This window comes from Meriones unguiculatus, chromosome 19, assembly GCF_030254825.1.
Source record: "Meriones unguiculatus strain TT.TT164.6M chromosome 19, Bangor_MerUng_6.1, whole genome shotgun sequence".
NCBI lineage: Eukaryota > Metazoa > Chordata > Mammalia > Rodentia > Muridae > Meriones > Meriones unguiculatus.
Genome location: NC_083366.1, coordinates 31,751,192 through 31,773,374, shown reverse-complemented (window position 1 = coordinate 31,773,374; position 22,183 = coordinate 31,751,192). Strand labels below are relative to the sequence as shown.

Here is a 22,183-nt window from a genome sequence, read left to right as displayed (position 1 = left end):
TGACCTTCACTCTCCAGGAGCTAGAACTGAGAAGGGCTAACATGTGCTTTAACTTAACCTTAAACAGGGACACTTCACATTAGCCAGGCTTTCCCCGTGACATGAAGGCCCTAATCATGTGCCAGGGAGCTAGGACCTACCGTGCTGCTGGTGAGCCTGTTGGCATAGGCTGTGATGACACCACACTTGCTCCCGGTGAAGAGCTGACAACTGTCAGGCACCCAGGCACAGCTGGTCACCTTTGAAAGGACAAATCAAAGACTAAGCATATGTTAAAAACAGTAAGCAATACTTCTCCTTTTTTGAGAACTTCTCACAAAAATACATGATCATAAACTTCTAGGTAAACATTTTACTTGATATGATCAGAGTAGAAGCAGATATAACCATAGTAAACAATTTTTAGCAAAAATGTTTAGTAATTGTTTCCAGATTACAAGGTCTTAAAAACAATAGTGTACAATTATATATACATATTTTCCAGTTATTTGTTGATTTTTTTATTTATTATAATTTATTCACTTTGTATCCCAGCTATAGCACCCTCCCTTGGCCCCTACCAATTCCACCCTCTTTCCCTCTTCTTCTCTCATGCCCCTTCCCCAGTCCACTGATAAGGGAGGTCCTCCTCCCCTTCCATCTGATCCTAGCCTAATAGGTCTCATCAGGACTAGCTGCACTTTCTTCCTCTGTGGCACCCCCGACCCCAGGGGGAGGTGATCAAAGAGTCAGCCATTGAGTTCATGTCAGAGACAGTCCCTGTTCCTATTACTATGGAACCCTCTTGGGATTGAGATGCCATGGGCTACATCTGTGTAGGGGTTCTAGGTTATCTCCATGAATGGTTCTCGGTTGGAGTATCAGTCTCAGAAAACACCCCTTTGCCTAGATTTTTTGGTTCTGTTCTCCTTGTGGAGCTCCAGTCCCCTCCAGGTCTTTCTATCTCCCCCTTCTTTCATAAGATTCCCTGCACTCTGCCTAGAGTTTGGCTATGAGTCTCAGCATCTGCTTTGATACCCTGCTGGGTAGAGTCTTTCAGAGGCCCTCTGTGGTAGGCTCCTGTCCTGTTTCCTGTTTTCTCCTCCTTCTGATGTCCATCCCGTTTGCCTTTCTGAGTGAGGATTGATCATCTTATCCAGGGTCCTCCTTGTTTAGCTTCTTTAGGTGTACAGATTTTAGTATGTTTATCCTACATTATATTACTAATATCCACTTATAAGTGAGTATATACCATATGTGTATCTTTCTGCTTCTGGGATACCTCACTCAGGATGATCTTTTCTAGTTCCCACCATTTGCCTGCAAATTTCATGATTTCCTTGTTTGTAATAGCTGAGTAGTATTCCACTGTGTAAATGTACTACAGGCTCTGTATCCATTCTTCAGTTTAGGGCCATCTGGGTTGTTTCCAGATTCTGTATATTCTCCCTGCAATCCCTATCCCCCTTATCTCTAGCCACTCACCACTAGCTCCTGGTGTGTGTGTGTGTGTGTGTGTGTGTCCGCCTTCCTGTCTCACAATTTTATATTTTTATACAGACTTTTTCCTTAGAAATTTAACAAAATAGTACAGGATCAATTAAAGCTTGAATGTGAATGAGTGAGTGCTTCAAACATTTATGTGCTGGTCTTCTGTTTTGAAATATGGTCTAATTGTGTATCCCAGGCTGGCTTGGAACTCAAGATCCTACAATCTATGCTTATCAAGTGTTGATAAGCCCACCAAGCTGGGCTCCTTTTTTTTTTTTTTTTAACTTATGTGCATTCTCTTTCTATTTTTCTGTGGAGAAGCAATGTATATGTAAAGACACGTATCAATCTAACAGTTGTAAATGTTGTTAAATAGGAGAAGGAGAGATAAAGGTGAAGAGTCATTTCTTTGGTAAGAAATTCTTCATCCCTAGCCATGGAGGAGCCATTCGGGTTTGCTCAGTTCTCCATGTGGCCTCACAGCTTTTCCTTGACAGTAGTAGTTGATGCCAAGCACTACATGCAGAGGACTGAGCCGCACTTGGTCATGAATATGTTTGTCGACATATCTGCAGAGGTAGGATATATGAAATTATACACCTAACTCCCACTCTATTTTCTTCCCCCTTGCAATTCATGACAAATCCATAATGGAGGCAGCAAAGGACATAGTTATTCCGTAATATGTTTTTGTGTTTGCAGTGATTTTGCAGACTCACTTGCAATTTAATTATACTGCCACTTTCTTATGATTCATCATCACTTGTTTGTGTTGGATACATACTTCTATTTGTATAAAATGCTCCATTATGATTCAAAACAAAAAATCTTATTAACATTTGTAACAAGGTTGTTTTTCACTGTCCCTTTGTCCTCAGATCTGCTAGGTCTGTATAAGCCCGGGAACAAAGACTTATAAAACATGGACAGCTATTTTCACTTCTGCTGCCAACCACTCCGACAACAGTTCGCCCAGCATCTAGGACTACAGGGATGGGAACATCTCGGAACACATGAACAGGCAGTGGTGTTTCACAGGCAAGGGAAGACAAGACAGACAATGGTCAGAAACCTTCCTGTGGAAAGATGGGCAGAGACAGAAAGTGGTTGTGTGTTTGATTCAGGGTCTGTGATGGCTGGGGCAGTGCCATATGTCTATAGGATATGCAAAACACACAAATTTTATAAACATCAGCTGCATGTTTACAACAGCTTTCTGAGGGATCAAGGTAAATTGGATAAATTCAGTTTTATAAAGGAGGAAAGGCACTCTAGTTTAGAAAGGCCAAGTTATCTGCCAAAGATTATATAGTCAGTGACCAGCAAAGCTGGGAGCCCAACACAGCTCCAGGAGATGAGGCTCAGTGTTCTCTTGTTTCATCAGATGCTGAATACCTGGCCTATTTACTGAAAATCAGGTAGCAAGATGATAATAAGGTTATAGAAAATGACCTAGCTGCAAAGCCAAATGGATCCAGGATGAAAGCAGCTTACTTTGTTTAAACACTGGGCTCCAGGATAGTACACAGAGGTGCTGATGACAACTTTCTCAATGAAGAAATAGGCAAAAAACCAAACTGTGGGACCTAATCAGATGAACAAGGAGTAGGAAAATAGCAGCTTCTGGGCTGGCATTAAGTAGACTGAATGCTGGACTCCTTCATTCCTTCCCAAGACCCCGAACATAGCACACAATCCTTATACCCACACTCACCTGGTGCTGCTGTGAACTCTGAATGAAGTTGATGGGTGGCTCACTCTGTTTACTTTTCAACCGTAAGATGTTGTCAGCATATCCCCAGCTCAGGATAGCAGACCACTGAATGTCTGTACTATTCATGCTTCTTACACCTCAAGAGAAGGAGGAATCAAGTATGTAGTTGTCGCTACTGTATCATATGACAGTCCACACAATGGCAAGTTAAAGGCTGACGTTTATACAACAGAATGTATTCTCCTTTCAGACAATACATCTTTATCTCCTTAAAGGTGGAAATAGCTTCTCAAATTTTTATAAAGACAACAACAGTAAAGCGTACTCTATTCATGCTCTACAATTCTTTTTTCTTTAGAAAGGAAACATGAACTAAATCCTTGTAAAATAACTTTCTATATATCTGCGTGCATCTAGACATATGCAGGCAGCAGGAACAGCACTGAACTTTGGAAAGTGAGCCCTGCTGGGAGAAGCCATGTCTTCCCTGAGCAAGCGATTCACTCTGGTCAGCTGTAGGATCTGACATGGCAGACTTCCACTCAACAGGGTTTTGAGGTTTGTTTTTTTTTTTTTTTTTTTCTCAGGTTTTAATAGCACAGTATTATGTCATCTTGGCATAAAGACTTTGGATATTCTGTGTTCTTTCTCGGGACTTTCTGTTGTCTACATATGTGCCGTTACAGTAAATAAAGCAGGAAGACTGAGGTATGACTGCCCTTGAAATGTGCAATGCATAAGTAACATAAAGAGTTTTCAGGAGAGAGAATGTGCTTTATTCAAGAATCTGGCAGAACACAGAGCATGCAGATGAACAAACAAATAGTTAAGTGAATTAGTATCACATTAAAAATATAATCCACAGAAGTTTTTTTTTTTTTTTCAAATAGTCAAATGTCAGCATCCTTTTCCTAACAAGAGATCTGAAAAATGCTCACAAAATACAAGCTCCTCTACATATGAGCTTCTGTGAGGAGCCACATGATAAGAGTCTGAGAGCCCTCAGTCTATCAGGCTGACAGGATCTGGGAGTGGGATTACCTTCTTTTTCACTGGAGTGTTCTGACTGGGATTTACTTGACTCAGAACCAAAGATCACACATGGTTGGTGATCAATTAATTGGACTTCTAATTGTCATTTTTTCCTTTTAGAAAAAGAAACTTTATCTAATGGAACAGTGGATTTTGAGCAGGAGCTTTTGAGAAAAGTGCAATTTGGGCACATGTAGTTCTGGACTCAAGCCCTAGAGGTTTATGAGGTGCTGTGAACAGGACAGAGAAAGTATAGTTAGTAACAAAGCCTTAAGGCAGTTCTGAGGCACATTTTCCAAGAAAGTGGCCTACAGTGGTCTTAAGATCATTAAGTACACCTTGTGTAGCTGTCTACTATGATAGATAACCACACAGAGCCATGCTATGTACATAACAGCACTCAACATGTCCACCTGCAACCAGGACTCTTAACACCCATCTACCAGGTGTAGTCAGATGTCAGTCAATGCTCTCTGTGATGTTTCTGTTGACTGTTATGGTTTAGGTCAAAGCAGTGAACACTGACAACCCCTCATCCAGAGGGTTAAAGCCTAAGAGATTCTTGTAAGTATTAATGCTTATAAAGATCCAGGCCCTATGCTAATCATTCACATACATCATTTTGAGTCTTCACAATAAATCACCCTGGGACAGAAGCTATTTGGTATTCCTATTTTTACAGATCAAAAGCCAGAGTCTGGAAGGCCCCAAGGCCACACAGGTAGTAAATAGGAGAGCCTGAATTCAAACTAAAGAACTGTGCTTCCAGAGGCCACAGTTTAAGTACCTCTATGCACATACCTAGATTTGACTAATCCCAAACCCACTCTACAGAGAAGTTAGAGAATGAACACAGCTCTTCAGGTACATTATCACTGGGATTTAGTGATAAAAATACAATATATTGAGAATTATATGTTCACATTTAAATTCCATAATGGTAAGTGATAAACATGTTGACCCAGGAGGCTTAGAAGAGGACAAAGGACCACAAGCTAGTGTCTGGCAACCTCACACAAGCATGAGTATCTTCAGCCATTCATTTTCATTGTAGGCTAAGCAGGAGAGCCTCTACACTAGAGAATGTTCACAGGAAGGACAGAGAGATTGCTGAGTGGGAAATGCCCACAGTCCTGCAGTGTCTAGGTGAAATATGAAATATGAAATGATCCATACCACATAGTCCTATTCCACATTTCACAGTCACTAAACTGGAAGCGGGAACCAGAAGAGCTGCTATTTGGGACATGTGTTTATGCTCATCATTCCCATTGGTATGTTTAAACCCACAGTTGCGTCTTCTGAGGCACCAGATCTGTCTAGTAAATACATCTGTCCATCCTGGGGATTGAGATCTTGAATGGGAATATTTCTATCAGACTGGCAATGTTTTCATCCCCTGAGCACAGGCATTTGTCCCTCAGACTTTCATTTTAAATAGCACTACTGCGTTTAATTCTCACTTTTTTATGCACAACATTTTAATGCCTAGCTTGCATTAAGTAACCATGATTCTGAAGAGAGCATCTCACCGAAGACTGCAACTTCAGGAATCACTGAGGCGGCAGCACAAGTGAGCTGGTGACAGCTAAACCTTGTGAAAGAATCCAAGGCTGATCCTCACTATGGCTCACTTTACCTTGTTCCTTGCTGTAGGTCATCAGAAGACAGAAGTTTCGGGATAAACCACAGATGGCTCTGGTGGGCAGTGCCTGGAGGGAACCAAATCTTTCTCCATGAGGCTGGCTGAAGCACACCACAGGCACTGGAGCACTGGGGGAGCCTACGTATTCTCCCCACTTCAAACCTTTTATCCATGACAAAGGGCTCTATAACGAAGGAAAGCCAAGATTATGATTTTTTTAGATAAAAGGTTATGATTATTAATTTAATTACAATGTGAGTTCTAAACAGAAAATAATTAGATGATAAGCTCTTTGAGGGCTATGTATTTTACTTCCCCATGTTCACCGTATAGAAAAGTGTTTCTTATTTGATTTGTGTCCTGTGTTTCTGGCCTAGATTGAGTGGAAATGCCTGCTACTGATTCAAATTTTGAAATTCAAGCAAAGAAAACAAAGTTTTACTACACACATTTCTTTTAGCTAACATATTTAAAGTTGGTGATAAGCCACATGAACATAAGACAAAAGTGAAGACGTGAGCACAGAACAGTGCACTTAGCCACAAGCTTTGGAGTCAAGGGACCCTTGCTTCATGCATGCCTGGACCATAGCCGTTTCTCAGTGGATTCTCAGTTTTTTAATGGAGTGCAATGAGAAGGCTAGAGTGCTCCAGAGAGTTGTCCAGTGAGAACAAAGGAAGACATGGGTTTGAGGAGCAGCAGGCTGTGAATATGGAGAGGTAAGAAAAGACTGTGGTAAGGATGTCCACAGACCTGCCATTGAACAGACACCAAAACTGTTCCTCCATCCAAGTAAAAACAATTATCGAGAAGAAAATCCAGGAAGTCAGAAAACAGCCCTCACAGTTTTCCCCAATGACTTGATTCTTCCACTATTTTTTGACTGTTAATCTCTTCTTATTAATATTTTCTCTGCTTTAAACATTTAGTCATTTCCATAAAACACCAAATAATTTTCAGTGTACTTTGCTTATCTCATTTTTTCATCTGAACGAAGAAATGGGCATTGCTGACCTACATACTATTGTTTAAAAAGCATGACAGTCAGTGCCCTGTTTCTTCTTATTTCAACCACTTAGGGGACAGAGTAATATGCAGTGTTAGGTGACATGGAGGAGTCTTAGAGTAGGTGCCTTTGGGAAGGCTGAGCAACAGAACTGTTCCTGTGGCAAGAGAGAGGCTAACAAAGGTTTTCTAAGAACAAGTTTTTGTTCCAAAGCCTTCAGCATATCTATCTGAGGTCAGTAACAAGTGGTGTCAGAGCCTGGTTATGACTGCTCATTCATAGTTCTTTGCCTGGAAATTTCTCTCATATGAATTGTGAAGTTTAAGCTTTTTTGAGTTATACACAAACACTAAGCACTGTATAATGGTTCAGTGTTTTACACGGTACCACACACATAAAAAAAAGAGTGCCTTTCCTAAGTGTTGCTCATACAGCTCTGACAGCACAAATGAGCTGAGGTTCACTCAAGTGCAGCTGGACTGTGTGGAGGACCCTCTTCTGTACACCATTGCTGCTGTATGTCAGAGCCTGTGGAGCTGCTGCCTGAAGGCCGGAGCACAGCACTGTGTGGGAGGTCACTCTGGTTCAAGTAAAGAAAAGCTGTGGCATGAATGCCACTGCACATCACACACAGTAAAAGCAAACCGAACTCTAAAGAGCCTGCCTGAGAAGGCATCCATTTAGTAGAATAGTGAATGCCCACTGTGTGCCAAGCACTGCCCTTGGAGCTGTAACAGTGATGAGCAAGTCAGGCAACATCCTTTTCCAATGGTGGTGGGGATGGAGAGACAGACCAAACAAGTACTTATGTGGATGTTAGGAGTGACAGTGCTATGAGGCAAAACAGAGAGGAGAAGGCTGAGAACAATGAAGCTTCTGGCTTGGACTTGGGGGTCAGGGAAGACTCTTGGAGGCACAGTTATCTGAACAGAGGCTTTACTGAAGGAGAGGCTAAATGGGATGTTGGTGGGGGTGTCAGGTGGAGGGAACAGTTAGCGTGAAGGTCCTACAGTTGGAACGAGGCAGGCTGGTACTGTGCTCCCATGCCAGTTTATGTGTCTTTCCATAAACCAGCCTTAAACAGCTAATTAACACTGAGCAGAGTTCAGGCCCAGAATAAGGAGAATAAGGCAACCCGGCACCCTGGAATCTCCAGCTCTAAGCTGCTCTGGGCTACACAGTGAAACGCTGTTTCAAGCCAAAATCACCCAAACACACCCCTAAAACCAGTAAAATCTCTGCTTTAAGTAGCAATGAGTGTAGTAGTAAATTAAATGGTACTCATTAAATTTTATGAATATACTGTTATATTATCATGACATGTTAAAATCATGTATTATAGTTAAAAATAGCAACTCTGGTAATGACTAATACAACTCATGAGCCTTTAAAACCACAAAATAAAAACCCAGCTTGCCACTACAAAATTCAACACTGGTGATTTGGTTTTAACAGACTATCACTATTAGCTTGACTATTGATTGAATGGGTTCTGTTTGCATTTAACATGCAAAACTCACAGATGTGAGCTATAAGCATGAAAAATTTACATCTATGGTTCTAAGCAATATCCTTACCAAAAACATTATCAAAACAAAGTCTGTGAGAATTCTTCACTGACAACGGACCACTATTAGTGCAGCTGAGATATACTGCTTGATTCATGCTTCAGGTCTCTTCCCTTCCCTTTTGGTTCTCAGTGGCTCCCTTCTACAATTTAAGTTCTAGTATTTTATGCCACTTTTGTATGAAGAATTTAAGTGAAGGCTAAAATTCTTTTCCTTTTTAAGGTCTTCTTGCTTTAGATTTCAATTTCAAAGAAAAATTATATCTACTTCCTTTTTTTTTTAGAGACAATATTTCCCATTATTACAATCTGGGGAGGTACCTCTGGTTAGTGCTTTTGGTTGAAGATGGCAAACAGACCCAGCTGTGTCATTTATACAGGTACCAGCTGGCCCCTTCTATTTGTACAACCCTATTTAGAAGTCGGCTTGGTGAGGCTTTCCCTGGCGATAAACCTCCTATGCTCTCTGGAGACAGCTGCTGTCTGCTCCAATCAATGCTTCTTTTCCCTGGGCTTGCAAGGAGCTTTCTCCAGGCCACTGATGCAGCCAGCATACAGTGAACACACAGGCCATTGCTCTAGCTGTCCTTGCCTGTCTTGCACTGGCTGGTGCTTATCTGTAGGCTAGAAGTACATGATTCATGTCTGCATCCTTACAGCCACATGAGGGGCATAGCAGGAGTTCAGTCAACTTTTGCTAAATTTTGCTGAAATCAAAATAACATACCGGATAAGTGATTTCCTTGGTTGGTTCTCGGGTCTCTCTGAAAGCAAACTGTACTAATAAGCCAACAGCTGCTGGAAGCTCTCCTTCGATGTTGAGCTTGGCTCCAGGTCGGCTGGCATGGGCTGTGTGGAACAACTGACGAGGCGTCTGCCCATAGGTTTTTATCATGGTTTCTAAAGCCCGTCTCTGTACTGGATCTTCAACTGCAGAGACATCCATTCCAAAGTATGTCTGCAGACAAAAATGTCAGAGAATATGGCACCAGCGTTATAATTAGTCATGACGCTGAAAAGAAAACAACTAGTACTTGGTATTCTATTTTGAATGCAAATGATTTAAAAATGTTTCTGATCAGGTTAACTTAACCTTACTGGTCTTACTAGGTTCAGACAGTAATAACCAATATTTCTGAATATGTGAACGAAATAATATATTAGGTACCTGGCATTGATTAGGTGTGTTTATAAAACACTTCAAATTTAAGGCCTGAGTATGTCATATAAGATATCAAGTAGATTTTTGAAGAAACTGCTCGTCCAAAGTAATACATGGAAAAGGCAAAAGTGAAGTTATACTGCAGTGTAGGTAAGGGAGTCCATAATAGAAAACACCAGTGAATATGAAAAGGCACCAGGGAAGGTTGCAGGGTAAAATGGCATGTTCTTTCTTGGCATTGTGCCTCTGAGAGTCCATCCTGGTTGTTCTGTGCACTTCTCTGCTGTAAATCTATTGGTCATTAGTAATGTGCTTGCCTCTCTGGATGGTCTAGGTTTTAGTGTTTAATCAGTTATAGCAATCTTCACATGGAAATCTAAATATAATATTTTTACAAGTGTCAAAATAAAATTTCCAAGGCACTTTAAAATAGTGCTACCTCAAGATCCAGCTACACCTCTCCTACGCATATATCCAAAATATGTTCAAGTATACAATAAGGACATTTGCTCAACCATGTTTGTAGCAGCTTTATTCATAATAGCCAGAAAGTAGAAACAACCCAGATGGCCCTCAACTGAGGAATGGATACAGAAATTGTAGTACTTTTACACAGTGGAATACTACTCAGCTATTACAAACAAGGAAATCATGAAATTTGCAGGCAAATGGTGGGAACTAGAAAAGATCATCCTGAGTGAGGTAACCCAGAAGCAGACACACATGGTATATACTCATTTATAAGTGGATATTAGTAATATAATGTAGGATAAACACACTAAAATCTGTACACCTAAAGAAGCTAAACAAGGAGGACCCTGGATAAGATGATCAATCCTCACTCAGAAAGGCAAATGGGATGGGCATCAGAAGAGGGAGAAAACAGGAAACAGGACAAGAGCCTACCACAGGTGGCCTCTGAAAGACTCTACCCAGCAGGATATTAAAGCAGATGCTAAGACTCATAGCCAAACTTTGGGCAGAATGAAGGGAATCTTATGAAAGAAAGGGGAAATGAAAGACTTGGAGGGGACTGGAGCTCCACAAGGAGAGGAACAAATCAAAAAAATCTGGGCAAAGGGGTGTTTTCTGAGACTGATACTCCAAACAAGGACCATGCATGGAGATAACCTAGAAACCCTGCACAGATATAGCCCGGCAGCTCAGTATCCAGGGGGGTTCCCTAGTAAGGGGAACAGGGGCTGTCTCTGACATGAACTCAGTGGCCGGCTCTTTGATTACTGCCCCCTGAGAGGGGGCATCCTTACCAGGCCACAGAGGAAGACAATGCAGCCAGTCCTGATGAGACCTAATAGGCTGAGGTCAGATGGAAAGGGAGGAGGACCTCCCCTATCAGTGGACTTGGAGAGAGGCATGGGAAAAGAGGGAGGTAGGGAGAGTATGATTGGGAGGGAATAAAGGATGGGGCTACAGCTGGGATACTAAGTGAAAAAATTGTAATTAATAAAAAAAATAAATAAATTTAAAAAATTTTAAAAAGAAATTAAATACCTTCACGGTTCCTGAACCTTCTAGAATACTAATGTCTCAAAGACTTAGTGAAAAACATTGCAGTTAGATGAATTAACTTTTATGTTTCAGTCTCTAGATACATTTAAACAAGAATTACTGAAAAGATGATGTAAAGTGATGTGCACAGCACAGGGTATACTGAGATTAATGTTTCAATTAATAATTGCTTTAAATGTTACATTTCAGGATCAATATGAATGCAGCTAAGAACATGGTGCCTAAAAATATGGAGTATTTTGAGCTAAGGAGTGAATGTGAGGAAGAACCCTGCTCTTCAACCGAAGCTGCTCAGAAAAGGTTTCTGAACATTTCCTGAAGCACCACATGTGCCTCCACGAGGAAAGGAGCAGCTTCATGTCTGAAGACTAAAGGCACACACAGGAGGTGAGCCAAAGGCCTCACTATTTGCCAGCTTTCTGCTGTCACACATTCTGTAACGTGCTACCTTCCATCAGCTCTAGAATAAAATCTCAGGTCTAGGCACTTGTTAGGGCTTCCTTTCCTTAGGAAGGCTCAGGTGTTATGAAAGTTTGTGCTAGGTAAGCTCATGCTTTTCTCTTGTTAATCTCTTGTTTTTTTTTTTTGTTTTGTTTTTTTTTTTTTTTGTTTTTTTTTGTGGAGTCCCTCCCCCCACACACACACAAAATCTAGGATGGGTAGAAGGAAAAGGTATTTTTCCTCTTCTATTTACTACTTTTCTTGTAAAACTCTTATTTGTGAACCAAATGATAATGGTTGTCTTAAAAAAAAGCATTCTCTTCAAAATCATCTTCTATTAGAGCTACCATAAAACTGTTTGGATACCTGAGAGGTATCCAAAATAATTACAGAGAACAATGGACTAAAAAGAGAATTTTACTTTTGGACCACCCTTTGGGCATGTGTCCTGGTATAAATAAGCTCAGATGCAGAATACTTTGTAAAGGTCTGAGGTGTACACCTAGCTGTAATTGTTACAAAAACTTTCAGATCTGTATTATCTATATAGACACCACTACAGAGCAAATCCATGGCCAATCAATTCACCTGGCTAAGTGGAAATCCGGGGCAGCCATGGGTCATGTGGTGGATAAGAGCTGATCTGTCGGTCTACATGGAGTACCCAGCGTGCAGATTCAGAAATACCTTTCTTTTTGTGTTCTGCCTTTGCTCCTCGTCCTTCAGACACGTCCTTTCACAATTTCACTGGAACTTTCCCAACAGACGCAGTTAGCTCACCAAACCCACCTTTCACCTATGCTTCTCGCCCTAGTCACCTCTGTGCCCTGAGAGCCTAGCATGCTAGATGGTTCCTACATCTACACAGAAACATAAACCAGTACATGTGGAAATTAACAACTCCACTTGTAGGGAATTAAAATCTGTCTTAAACGGGGATAGCAGTGGCCATTACAGTCATGGAGAATGGCATATCATAACTAATATATTTAAGACTGTATTATTCAGGAAGAAAAAAGATTTTTTAAAACAGAATTAACTAAACTACTGGAATAATATGCAGGTATAGAAAAAAAAGCCTTGAAGGTGGTTTTGATATTTAGATGCTGAAAGCAAAGCTTATTTTTCATATTTCCTCTTCTTGATAGTTGCATTTTATGTATTTTCTAATAAGGCAAGAGTAATGTCTCTGTCATAAAGAAAAATGATACCCTTCTAAAAACATAATAGGCACTCAGAATAGTAGGCAGAAAAGCTCAGCTAGCTGGCCACTCTCCTTGGAAAGCTTTGCTGTACCCTTGGCTGGTGTGTAGGAGCCGGAATTTCAGGAATCTTCCCACCATTTCCTAGGATACAAGTATAGCTCAGTCTGCCTACACTATGCAAACCATGAGGACCATACTCAACACTGTATCCCTCTGAGTCTGGAGTTTAGCACATAGGAGGAGGATGGTTTCTAAGCTACCATTCCCAAAGAGATGCTGCATTCTGAACCAACTGACAGCTTCCCTGGCAGAAACCACTTCATGTGGCAGCAAAGCTTCTGGAGAAAGTGACCGTGCTCTTAGTGCTTTAATGGGAGGAGTCAGGTGTGAGGGTGTGCCTTGCTTCACCCACACTTTGTTTACTACTTGCTTCCTTTGGCCAGTTAAGCTTTGTAGCTTTCACTGTCATAAATCAGAGTTGCAAACTCTACATTTATTTAGTAAGTCACTAAATATGAGGGCAGGTCTTAGAGAACCCTAACTATAGCATCTAAGACACTTTTAAAAGAGATGAAATATAAAACCTGGAAATTTTTGCATGATAGTAGCAACAGCTTAGTGAAACTACTTCTTTGATGACTTGGGTATTTTAAAGAAATAGCTTCCCAGCAACCTTAAAATATTCAGGTTCTAATCTGTCGTGTGCAGTGTTTTAAAGGAGTGACTCACAGCGGGATGGAAAACATTGATGGCTTGAACAGAAGCCTTTCCCTTTTGCTTGTAGCCAAACACCAAGTCAATCCAGTGACAGATGTTCTGGGACACCTGGTCAGATTCTAGTGCCTGCCGGTGAATGAGGACGAACAGCCGAGGGTCATTTCGCGCCCATGGAGGAAGGTTAACATGGTTAACACGTTCACCGTTCTGACGCACACCAAAGTCAAAACCTAAGGGAGATCAACAGACAGAGTTACCTCTGCTAAGGCATGCTTCATTCGGCCCACAGAGCAGGAGAGCGCGACAAACGGGTGGAGGCACACTGCAGCGCTGTCCGCAGCAGCAGGATGGACTGCCCTATAGTAAGAACCACTGCTCATCTCTTATCTGTACCAACAGGGACAGAATGGAGGCTAAGCTAATTAAACGCTTTTTGTTTGTTTGTTTGTTTTTCGAGACAGGATTTCTCTGTGTAGTCTTGATTGTCCTGGACTCATTTTGTAGACCAGGCTGGCCTTGAACTCACAGAAATCCCCCTGCCTCTGCCTCCTGAGTGCTAGGATTAAAGGTGTGTGCCACCATGACAGGCCAAGCTGGGACTTTCAGCTTTACTCTCTGACCACTTTCTAACAGGATGGAGAAAAATCAGTGTCCATGAATTACAGTACTATGCTCACCAAACTCTTCAAACACAGTGAATACTTAAATCTCTATTTAATTATAAACTTGATTAAAATCAAATCAAAGCTTTTTATAAGAATTTCTAGATTGTTGGTTATTTCCACATATTGGCGCCATATACTTAATAAGTATTAATATTCTGTAGTTTAGAAAACCCCTTACAAAGTAGACAGTACCCTAAAATAGGTTGTCCCAGTATATTAATTTTATGAGCACTGTATAGGTCTGTTCTGACTTAATTTCTACTAAGCATTTGTAGCCCAACAAAAAAATGCCACATATTGAATAAAAAAGTTCTGGATTGTGTGTGTGTGTGTGTGTGTGAGATTTTCATACGGTTTCTCTGTGTAGACCTTCTTTCCTGAAACCTGTCCTATAGACCTAGCACAGAGATCTGCCTGCCTCTACCACCCAAGTGCTGGGATTAAAGGTGTACACCACCACTGCCCAGCTTTAAAAGGATTCTTTGAGATATGAATATATGCCAATAAACATTCATTTGTCTGCCAGTGTGAAAATACTTATTTTATTTAAAAAACACTGCCCAGGCATGGCAGGGAATGCCTGCAAACCCAGACTTTGTCATGCTGAAAAAGAAATATGGGGGTTCTAGGCCAGCCTGGGCTAGTTAGGGAGACAGTGTCTCTCAAAACAAACAAACCTCTTTGAATAGAGATTTATTTTTCTACAAAAAAGCAGGGTAAAAATTAAAAAGGATCTTTTAAAAAATTAAGATGTCTACTTTTTTTGATTGTGTGAGTATAATATGAAGACTCTTCACCATTTATAGGCATTTTGTAATGATATGACACAAAGTGTAAACTGAGCATATGTATAAGAGCTGTATGTAGGCATCTCAGCATCTGTATATTATCCTGGGGAGCAGGGGTGGGCCTGGTGGGAAGGTCTGACTTATTCAATGGTGGCCACTGTGGCAGAAGGGCTGGGGAGGGGCCATGAACTTAATCATTCCAAACTTTATGGTACCAAGCGCACATCACAGGGGAGACACTCATCACTCAAAACAGATGAGTAAAAAGCACCAGGAGGAATGCTGATAGGAAAAGACATGAGGAAGTTGCAGCTTTAACAAGAGGCTACAGGGCCTGGAGAGATGCCCCAGTACTTAAGAGAACTGTATGATCTTCCAGAGGACCTGGGTTCTATTCTCAGCTCCCACAGGGAGGTTCACAACTATCTGTAACTCCAGTCCTGGGGCCTCTGATGCTCTTCTGGCCTCTTCGGGCACTTCATGCATATGGTACAGACAGCCATGCAGGTAGGACACCCACATTCATAAAATAAAACAATAAAGGTTATTCCTAGAAAATTATAACGCTATTGCATATCTTCAAAATATGTGAGAAGTGATCTGTTGCTTACCTTCACGGTTCACCAGGAACTCAGGAAGGTAGAAAAACTCTGGAATCAGCTCCTTTACATCAGTCATGGATTCAAAAGATGAGAGGCGCCAAGTTGTGTTTGTAGAATGAAAAGTTCTGTCTGGAATGTCGAAACTCTGATCTACAAAGAAATTCCATTAAATCAATGAAGACAAAAAGACCACATTACACTTGAAGTGTCCCATAACTTCTGTTGCTTCAAAAATGATTAAAGTAATAGTCTTCTGGTTTATTTAAAGAATTATTCAAATTCTTGAAATCACATTATTTCACCAACTGAGCTTAAGCATTTTTATTAATATAAAACTGAGCATACTTCTCCACCCAGCCCCAGACAGGGTTTCTCTGTGCAGGCTTGGCTCTGTAGACCAGGCTGGTCTCTAACTCACAGAGATCTTCTTGTCTCTGCTTTCCTGAGTGCTGGTATTACAGGTCTGTGCCACTGAGCCCAGCTAAAACTGAGCATACTCACTCATGCTCATTTTTTTCTGGTATAGAATATTAATGACAAAGAATTGAGTTTTGTCCCTGTGTCTTTTCTGTGAATACAATCATAAGCTGGAAATATTAAGTGACATGCAAAAGCCATTCCTGAGAATATCGGCTATGTGTATGGTTCTTAGGGACTGTGTTGTTGTTGTGTTGCCTAATGTGCTTCTGCACTGCCTGGAATCTGAGCATATCCTCTTGTGTAGAGAATGTCACAGAACATCTCAGCAACAAGCACAGCAGTGTCAGTGGAATGAGTTCATTTTTTTTCTCCAAGCTGAGTTACATTTCCCATCATTTTTATTGCTTTTTCATCTACTACACTGAGCCAGTTTGCACTGGCTGGCCACTAAATAAAATCTAGGGAAAAATAAAATTTATAGTTTTTATTTTCAGAAAGTAAGAAATGCTAGGTCATCATGGAATCATGGCATATAGAACTCAGGCTAAGCAGCTATGTAACAAGAGTACCATGCCACAGGTTCTTTTTGGGTTGTAAGTTCTTTGTAGTTTCTGTTTTTTAAAAATATCTACTGAAAATTACTAGAATCTAGACTGTGTATATATTAGATCAGTGGCTCTCAATGGGTGACATATTGGTAATGTCTCAAGTTATTTTTGGTTGTTACAACATGGTGGAGTTCATGTACCACTAACATTAATTGGTAGAATCTAGGGATGCTGCTAAAATGTCCTGGGATACAAAGGGCAACCCTTGAGTCAAAAAAATTATGTAGCTTAAAGTACTATAGTGCCAAAGTTCAGAATTCCTAACAACACAGATGTCCCTCAACAGAAGAATGGATACAGAAATTGTGGTACATTTACACAATGAAATACTACTCAGCTACTTAAAACAAGGAAATCATGAAATTTGCAGGCAAATGGTGGGAACTGGAAAAGATCATCTTGAGTGAGTAACCCAGAAACAGAAAGACACACATGGTATATACTCACCCCTAAGTGGATATTAGTCATATAATATAGGATAAACATATTAAAATCTATACTCCTAAAGAAGCTAAACAACAAGGACAAAATATTAAACATTAAATATTAAACATTAAAATATTCTGTTTCCGCTTCCATTTTTTTTAAATGACATTTACAAATGAATGTTCTTATGTCCAAGAAGATCTTCAAACCATGGCACATTTAGAAAGCACAGCAAGCAAGGGCAGTATAAACATTAGTCCTGGTGCTCTCCCTTAACAGGGAAGATGCGCAATCCTCATTCAGAAGGACAAACACAATAGACATTGGAAGCAGGAGAAAGCAGGGAACATGACAGGAGCCTACCACAGAGGGCCTCTGAAAGACTCTACTGATCAAAGTATTGAAGCAGAGGCTGAGGCTCATAGCCAAACTTTGGGCAGAGGGCACAGAATTTTATGAAAGAAGGGGAAGATAGAAAGACCTGGAGGGAACATGAGCTCCAAAAGGAGACCAACAGAGCCAAGAAAAACAAACAAACAAACAAACAAAAACTGAACCTTGGGAGCTCTGCAGAGACTGATACCCCAACTAAAGACAATGCATGGAGAGGACCTAAAAACCCTGTTCAGATGTAGCCCATAGACTCAGTATCCAAGTGGGGTCCCTAGTAAGGGGAGCAGGGGCTTTCTCTGGCATGAACTCAGTGACAGGCTCTCTGATCACTTGCCCCAGGGGGGTACAGCCTTACTAGGCCACAGAGAAAGACAATGCAACTAGTTCTGATGAACCTGATAGGCTAGGGTCAGATAGAAGGGGAGAAGGACCTCCCCTATCAGTGGACTTGGAGAGGGGCATAGGGGGAGAAGAGGGAGGGATAGGGAGGAGGGAGGGATAGGGAGGAGGCCACAGCTGGGATACAAATTAATAAATTGTAATAAATGATAATAAAAAATTCAAAAGCCAGCAAAAGAATAATAAAACTAATAAAAGTAAACAAGGATTAAGGTAGAGTGAGGATGTTAAAATAATCTATGCATAAATATTTAATGAAGATCTAGTCACGGCAGGACACTTCTGAAGTATCAGTACTTGGGAGGTAGACTCAGGAGGATTATGAATTCAAGGCCAGTCTCAGCTACACACCAAGTTTAAGGCCCAGTTGGACTACTGGGTTTCAAAACAACAACAATATAACTACTTAATGAAGAAAAAGTAATACTGTATATGAATCTATTCATAACAGCAATATAATAAAGATTGATGGTTGACTGAGAATTTTATATTGACAAATTCTTAGGCTACACCGGAAGAAATGGTTTTAGTTGGAAGGATGTTAATAGTACTGCAGTGTTTCAAACTACATTAAAATATTCTGTTTTCGCTTCCATTTTTTTTTAAATGACATTTACAAATGAATGTTCTTATGTCCAAGAAGATCTTCAAACCATGGCACATTTAGAAAGCACAGCAAGCAAGGGCAGTATAAACATTAGTCCTGGTGCTCTCCCTTAATAGGGAAGATGCTCATTTGTTTATGGGAGTTCCTGCACCAGCTGGAATGGGACAATACACACATGTACTCTCAAGTTAACTAAGCAAGACATGACAATTGCCTTAGGAAAACTAGAGAAATGGCTCAGTGGGTAGGAGCTCTTACAGCATAATTGTTGAGGACCTGAGTTTGGATTCCAGCACCATGTAAAAAAGCAGGGAGTGGCCACATATGTAGTTGTCACCCAGTGCTGTGTAGTGGGGGAGAGAAGGAAATATCTCTGAGGCTTTTTGGCTATCAGATTAACTCTAGATTCTTGAAAGAACAGGGTACACAGTAATAAAGTAGAATACCTGATGTCCTCCTCTGGCGTCTACAGACGCACCCACAGCAGCCCATGCATATACAACTTTCTCTCTCTCTCTCATTGAACAGCCAACATGTGGGACATTCACTCTGTAAGCTTATGGGGTAAAAATTAAAAGCCCCATTCATAGATTAAGCCTAAGGAATACAAATTCATTCCTCTAAGAGGTTGCTTTAAGAATAAAAGACACGAGGCCAAAACAGGGTAGGACAGACTGAATGGACAATAGTCCCCTAACAGATGTCATGTGGAACAACAGCAGAGCCAACACCTCAGTTTCCACTGGATAGCATGGCGAGTTTGTCCCTCCTGGCATACAGTGAATTCCGCCGGTCATCTGTACACTCTCATGCAAAGTGCTGAACTAGGTTATGAGCAAGCTTTACTACAGTAATGATGCCAGGATGCTTTCCATTAACTAGTTATTATAAATAATAACAATACTTTCCCATGACAGACTTTAGTACAAAAAAATACACAAGCTGCAAAATGTTTGTGCTTTGGAATAATTATTGGGTTACAAGTCTTCAAAAGAGAGATGAACTGGGCGTGGCGGCATATACCTTTAATCCTAGCCCTCAGAAGGTGGAAGCAGCTCCATTTTTATAAACTTGGACATGACCTAAAGCTAAAATCTCAGACGAGAACAAGAAAATTTGACTATGATTTATTTATTTATTTACTTACTTACTTACTTACTTATTTATTTTTAAGAAGAATTTTAGTTACTGGTTAAGTAGAATTCTTTCCCCCGGCTTGGTTAGTGTTAATTTTCAAGAAGCTAGTCGAGTTTTTTGTGTTTTTGTTTTTTTTGTTTTGTTTTGTTTTTGTTTTTGTTTTTTGTTGTTGTTGTTCTAATACTATAGCATGATTTTTGGGGTGGTTTCGAAAGAAATCCTTACCTTGGTAGGCTAGAAACATTTTAGTGAAAGGAGGCATCCTGACCAGGAAGTGCAGCACGGTGCCGCTGTTGGAGTAGTGGGAGCCATAGTGGTAGGGCTGCACAGGAGGCATGGGGTCGTCCTCTCGGACTCCCTTGCGGTACTCTTCCTCCAAGTACTGTGGGACACAGAGCAGGACAACCACAATCGTGAGCTCCACAGATGGCTAGGTTTCTCTTCCATTCTCCTCCACCCCTTTGACACTACTCTCATCTTCCCAATTGTGTCCAGATCTCACAGTCCCAAATGAGAGCTACCCAATGCTTGCTACCTCTACTCCTATTCCACCATAAGAACACACCTGCCATTGCATTCTCACTCCTAGCTAACAGCCCCAAATATCAAAACGGGTGCAAAAAACTGAGAGCTGATCCTACCACTAGACATGTCTGCATTGAAGAGTTTCATGGTGTATTTTGAGTGCTTCTGTAGGAATAGAAATGTAATATGTTAGCTAGCATACATTACCACTATTAACAGTGGTGTATGATGGGTTAGCAGAGCATGTAAACAGAGTTAAAAAGACAATGATGATCTTTTCCATCTCCAACTCCCCCTGCCCCACAAAGGAGGCAGATCAGCTATGCCTTTCCTATCTGTCACTATGCCCATCTTTGCAGCTCTCTCTCTGATAACAAAGTTGTATCTAGTGAATTTTCAAGTAATATCTTGACTCCTACAGGAGTCATTTTTCTTTTCTCTTCTCTTTCTTTCTTTTTTTTTTTATGACAGGGTTTCTCTGTGTAGCCTTGGCTATCTGGAACTCTCTGTAGTTCAGGCTGGCCTTGAACTCACAGAGACAGGCTGTCATATTTTCAGTTGCAGAAGAATCCAATAGTGAGTTTCAGGTACTTAGAGGGACATCTCTGGAATTGGGACGTGATTGATGTGGGAATAGGAGAGAATGGCTTCTGCCACTCCTATCATTACACTATTATGAAAAATATTCTATGTGATAAGTCAGTTTTCTAAGTTTCCAATAGAATTCCATTAACATTAAGTTATTGTTGACATGGGTAACTCATTTCTATTTAAATAGGTAATCTCACTTATATCTAAAATGCATAATTATCTGATTATGTCTAGTGTTACAGTATAAATAAATACATTGATATTTAGTATATAAACTAACATGATCATATTAACATAAAGATATTGCAATTTCTATATAATATAAATAACACTCAGAGGCATGAATAGTTGAGCTGCTAAAAATCTGTGATTTTTTAATAAAAAATATAATTTCAAGCATTTGAAAGTATAGTGGACTAATTAGGTTTCAAATTATGCCAAAATGAGAATATACTTTCTTTTTATCCTTAGAAGATGTTTCCACAGAACTAAGACACAAATGACTGTCAGTTTTATATAATTTCCAGTTCTTAAAGTACAAGGAGACACAAGACAGAAAATAATTACTATGAACTAAAAGGCATACGTTCATAAGGCTCCACTTTCATGTGTCAAAGTATTGATGGAAACTAAAGTTACCTTGTATGTGTCAACATAGCGGTCTTCTTTTTCTTTATACTGCACAGCGATAGGCTTAGATAGGTTTCTACAAAGGAAAAGTGATAGAAAATATGAAGTAATTTGATACTGCCAGTATTAAGCTGCACCTGTCTTCATCCTGAAAATAAACAATTAACAAAATGTGCAGTCTGTAACTCACATAAACATGTTGCTTTGCAGCCAACAGTCACCATTCAAAATCATGGCTTCATAAGCCGTCAAGAAAATTCAAGTAAAGATCTGTTCCTGCATGGTGAATTACTGACTCTTCCGGGTGATGCTGTCATGTAGTGCCATGCAGGTATGTATGCACATGAACATGTTAGTAATGGCACTCCCACTATTAATACCACATACTGTCCTTAGAGGCCAAAGAATGCAAAGAACACATCCTCATTTTTACCCACTATAAAACATGTCAGCATCTCTGTATGGTGTGTAAAAAGGTAGGAGAAATATCTTTGATGTGAGGGAACAGCTGCTCTGGTTACAAGGCACAAGGAAAAGACCTTCTATAGTGTTAACATCGGGCACTGTATCTACAGTAGGCTCTGTTCAAGGTTCAGTAAGCCAAACACATCTGGCTCATTCAGATGTAATTTGGTTGCTGTTGTTGAGACAAGGCCTTACTATGTAGCCCAAGCTAGCCTTAAACTCATTTTCTGGTCAGGCTGACCTTGTACTTGCAACAGTCTCCCTATCTTAAGTCTCTCCAGTGCTGGGATTACAAGAATGCATTACTACACCCTAACGACATAGATTTTTTGATACATAACTATTTCCTAGGGATGCAGAGTTTAATAACATTAAATGCAAATTCTAGTGACATAGTTTAATCATAGAGACTGTCAAAAAGTAAAAAAGTTTTACAAA

The 22,183-nt window shown here is 40.4% G+C and overlaps 1 protein-coding gene across 4 annotated transcripts in view; it reads right to left on the bottom strand.

Annotated features, from left to right (window-relative positions):
* Positions 1-22,183, bottom strand: part of Lyst (lysosomal trafficking regulator) — a 174,631-nt gene that overhangs the window by 15,197 nt on the left and 137,251 nt on the right. For all 4 annotated transcript variants that reach the window (XM_060372467.1, XM_060372466.1, XM_060372469.1 and 1 more), the window contains 8 exons: positions 21,290-21,356; positions 19,760-19,916; positions 15,554-15,694; positions 13,502-13,719; positions 9,162-9,392; positions 5,856-6,045; positions 3,185-3,321; positions 141-239 (listed from right to left, as the gene is read on the bottom strand). In XM_060372467.1, the coding sequence (XP_060228450.1) occupies positions 141-239; positions 3,185-3,321; positions 5,856-6,045; positions 9,162-9,392; positions 13,502-13,719; positions 15,554-15,694; positions 19,760-19,916; positions 21,290-21,356 (1,240 nt within the window). The remainder of the gene's footprint in view (positions 1-140; positions 240-3,184; positions 3,322-5,855; positions 6,046-9,161; positions 9,393-13,501; positions 13,720-15,553; positions 15,695-19,759; positions 19,917-21,289; positions 21,357-22,183) is intronic.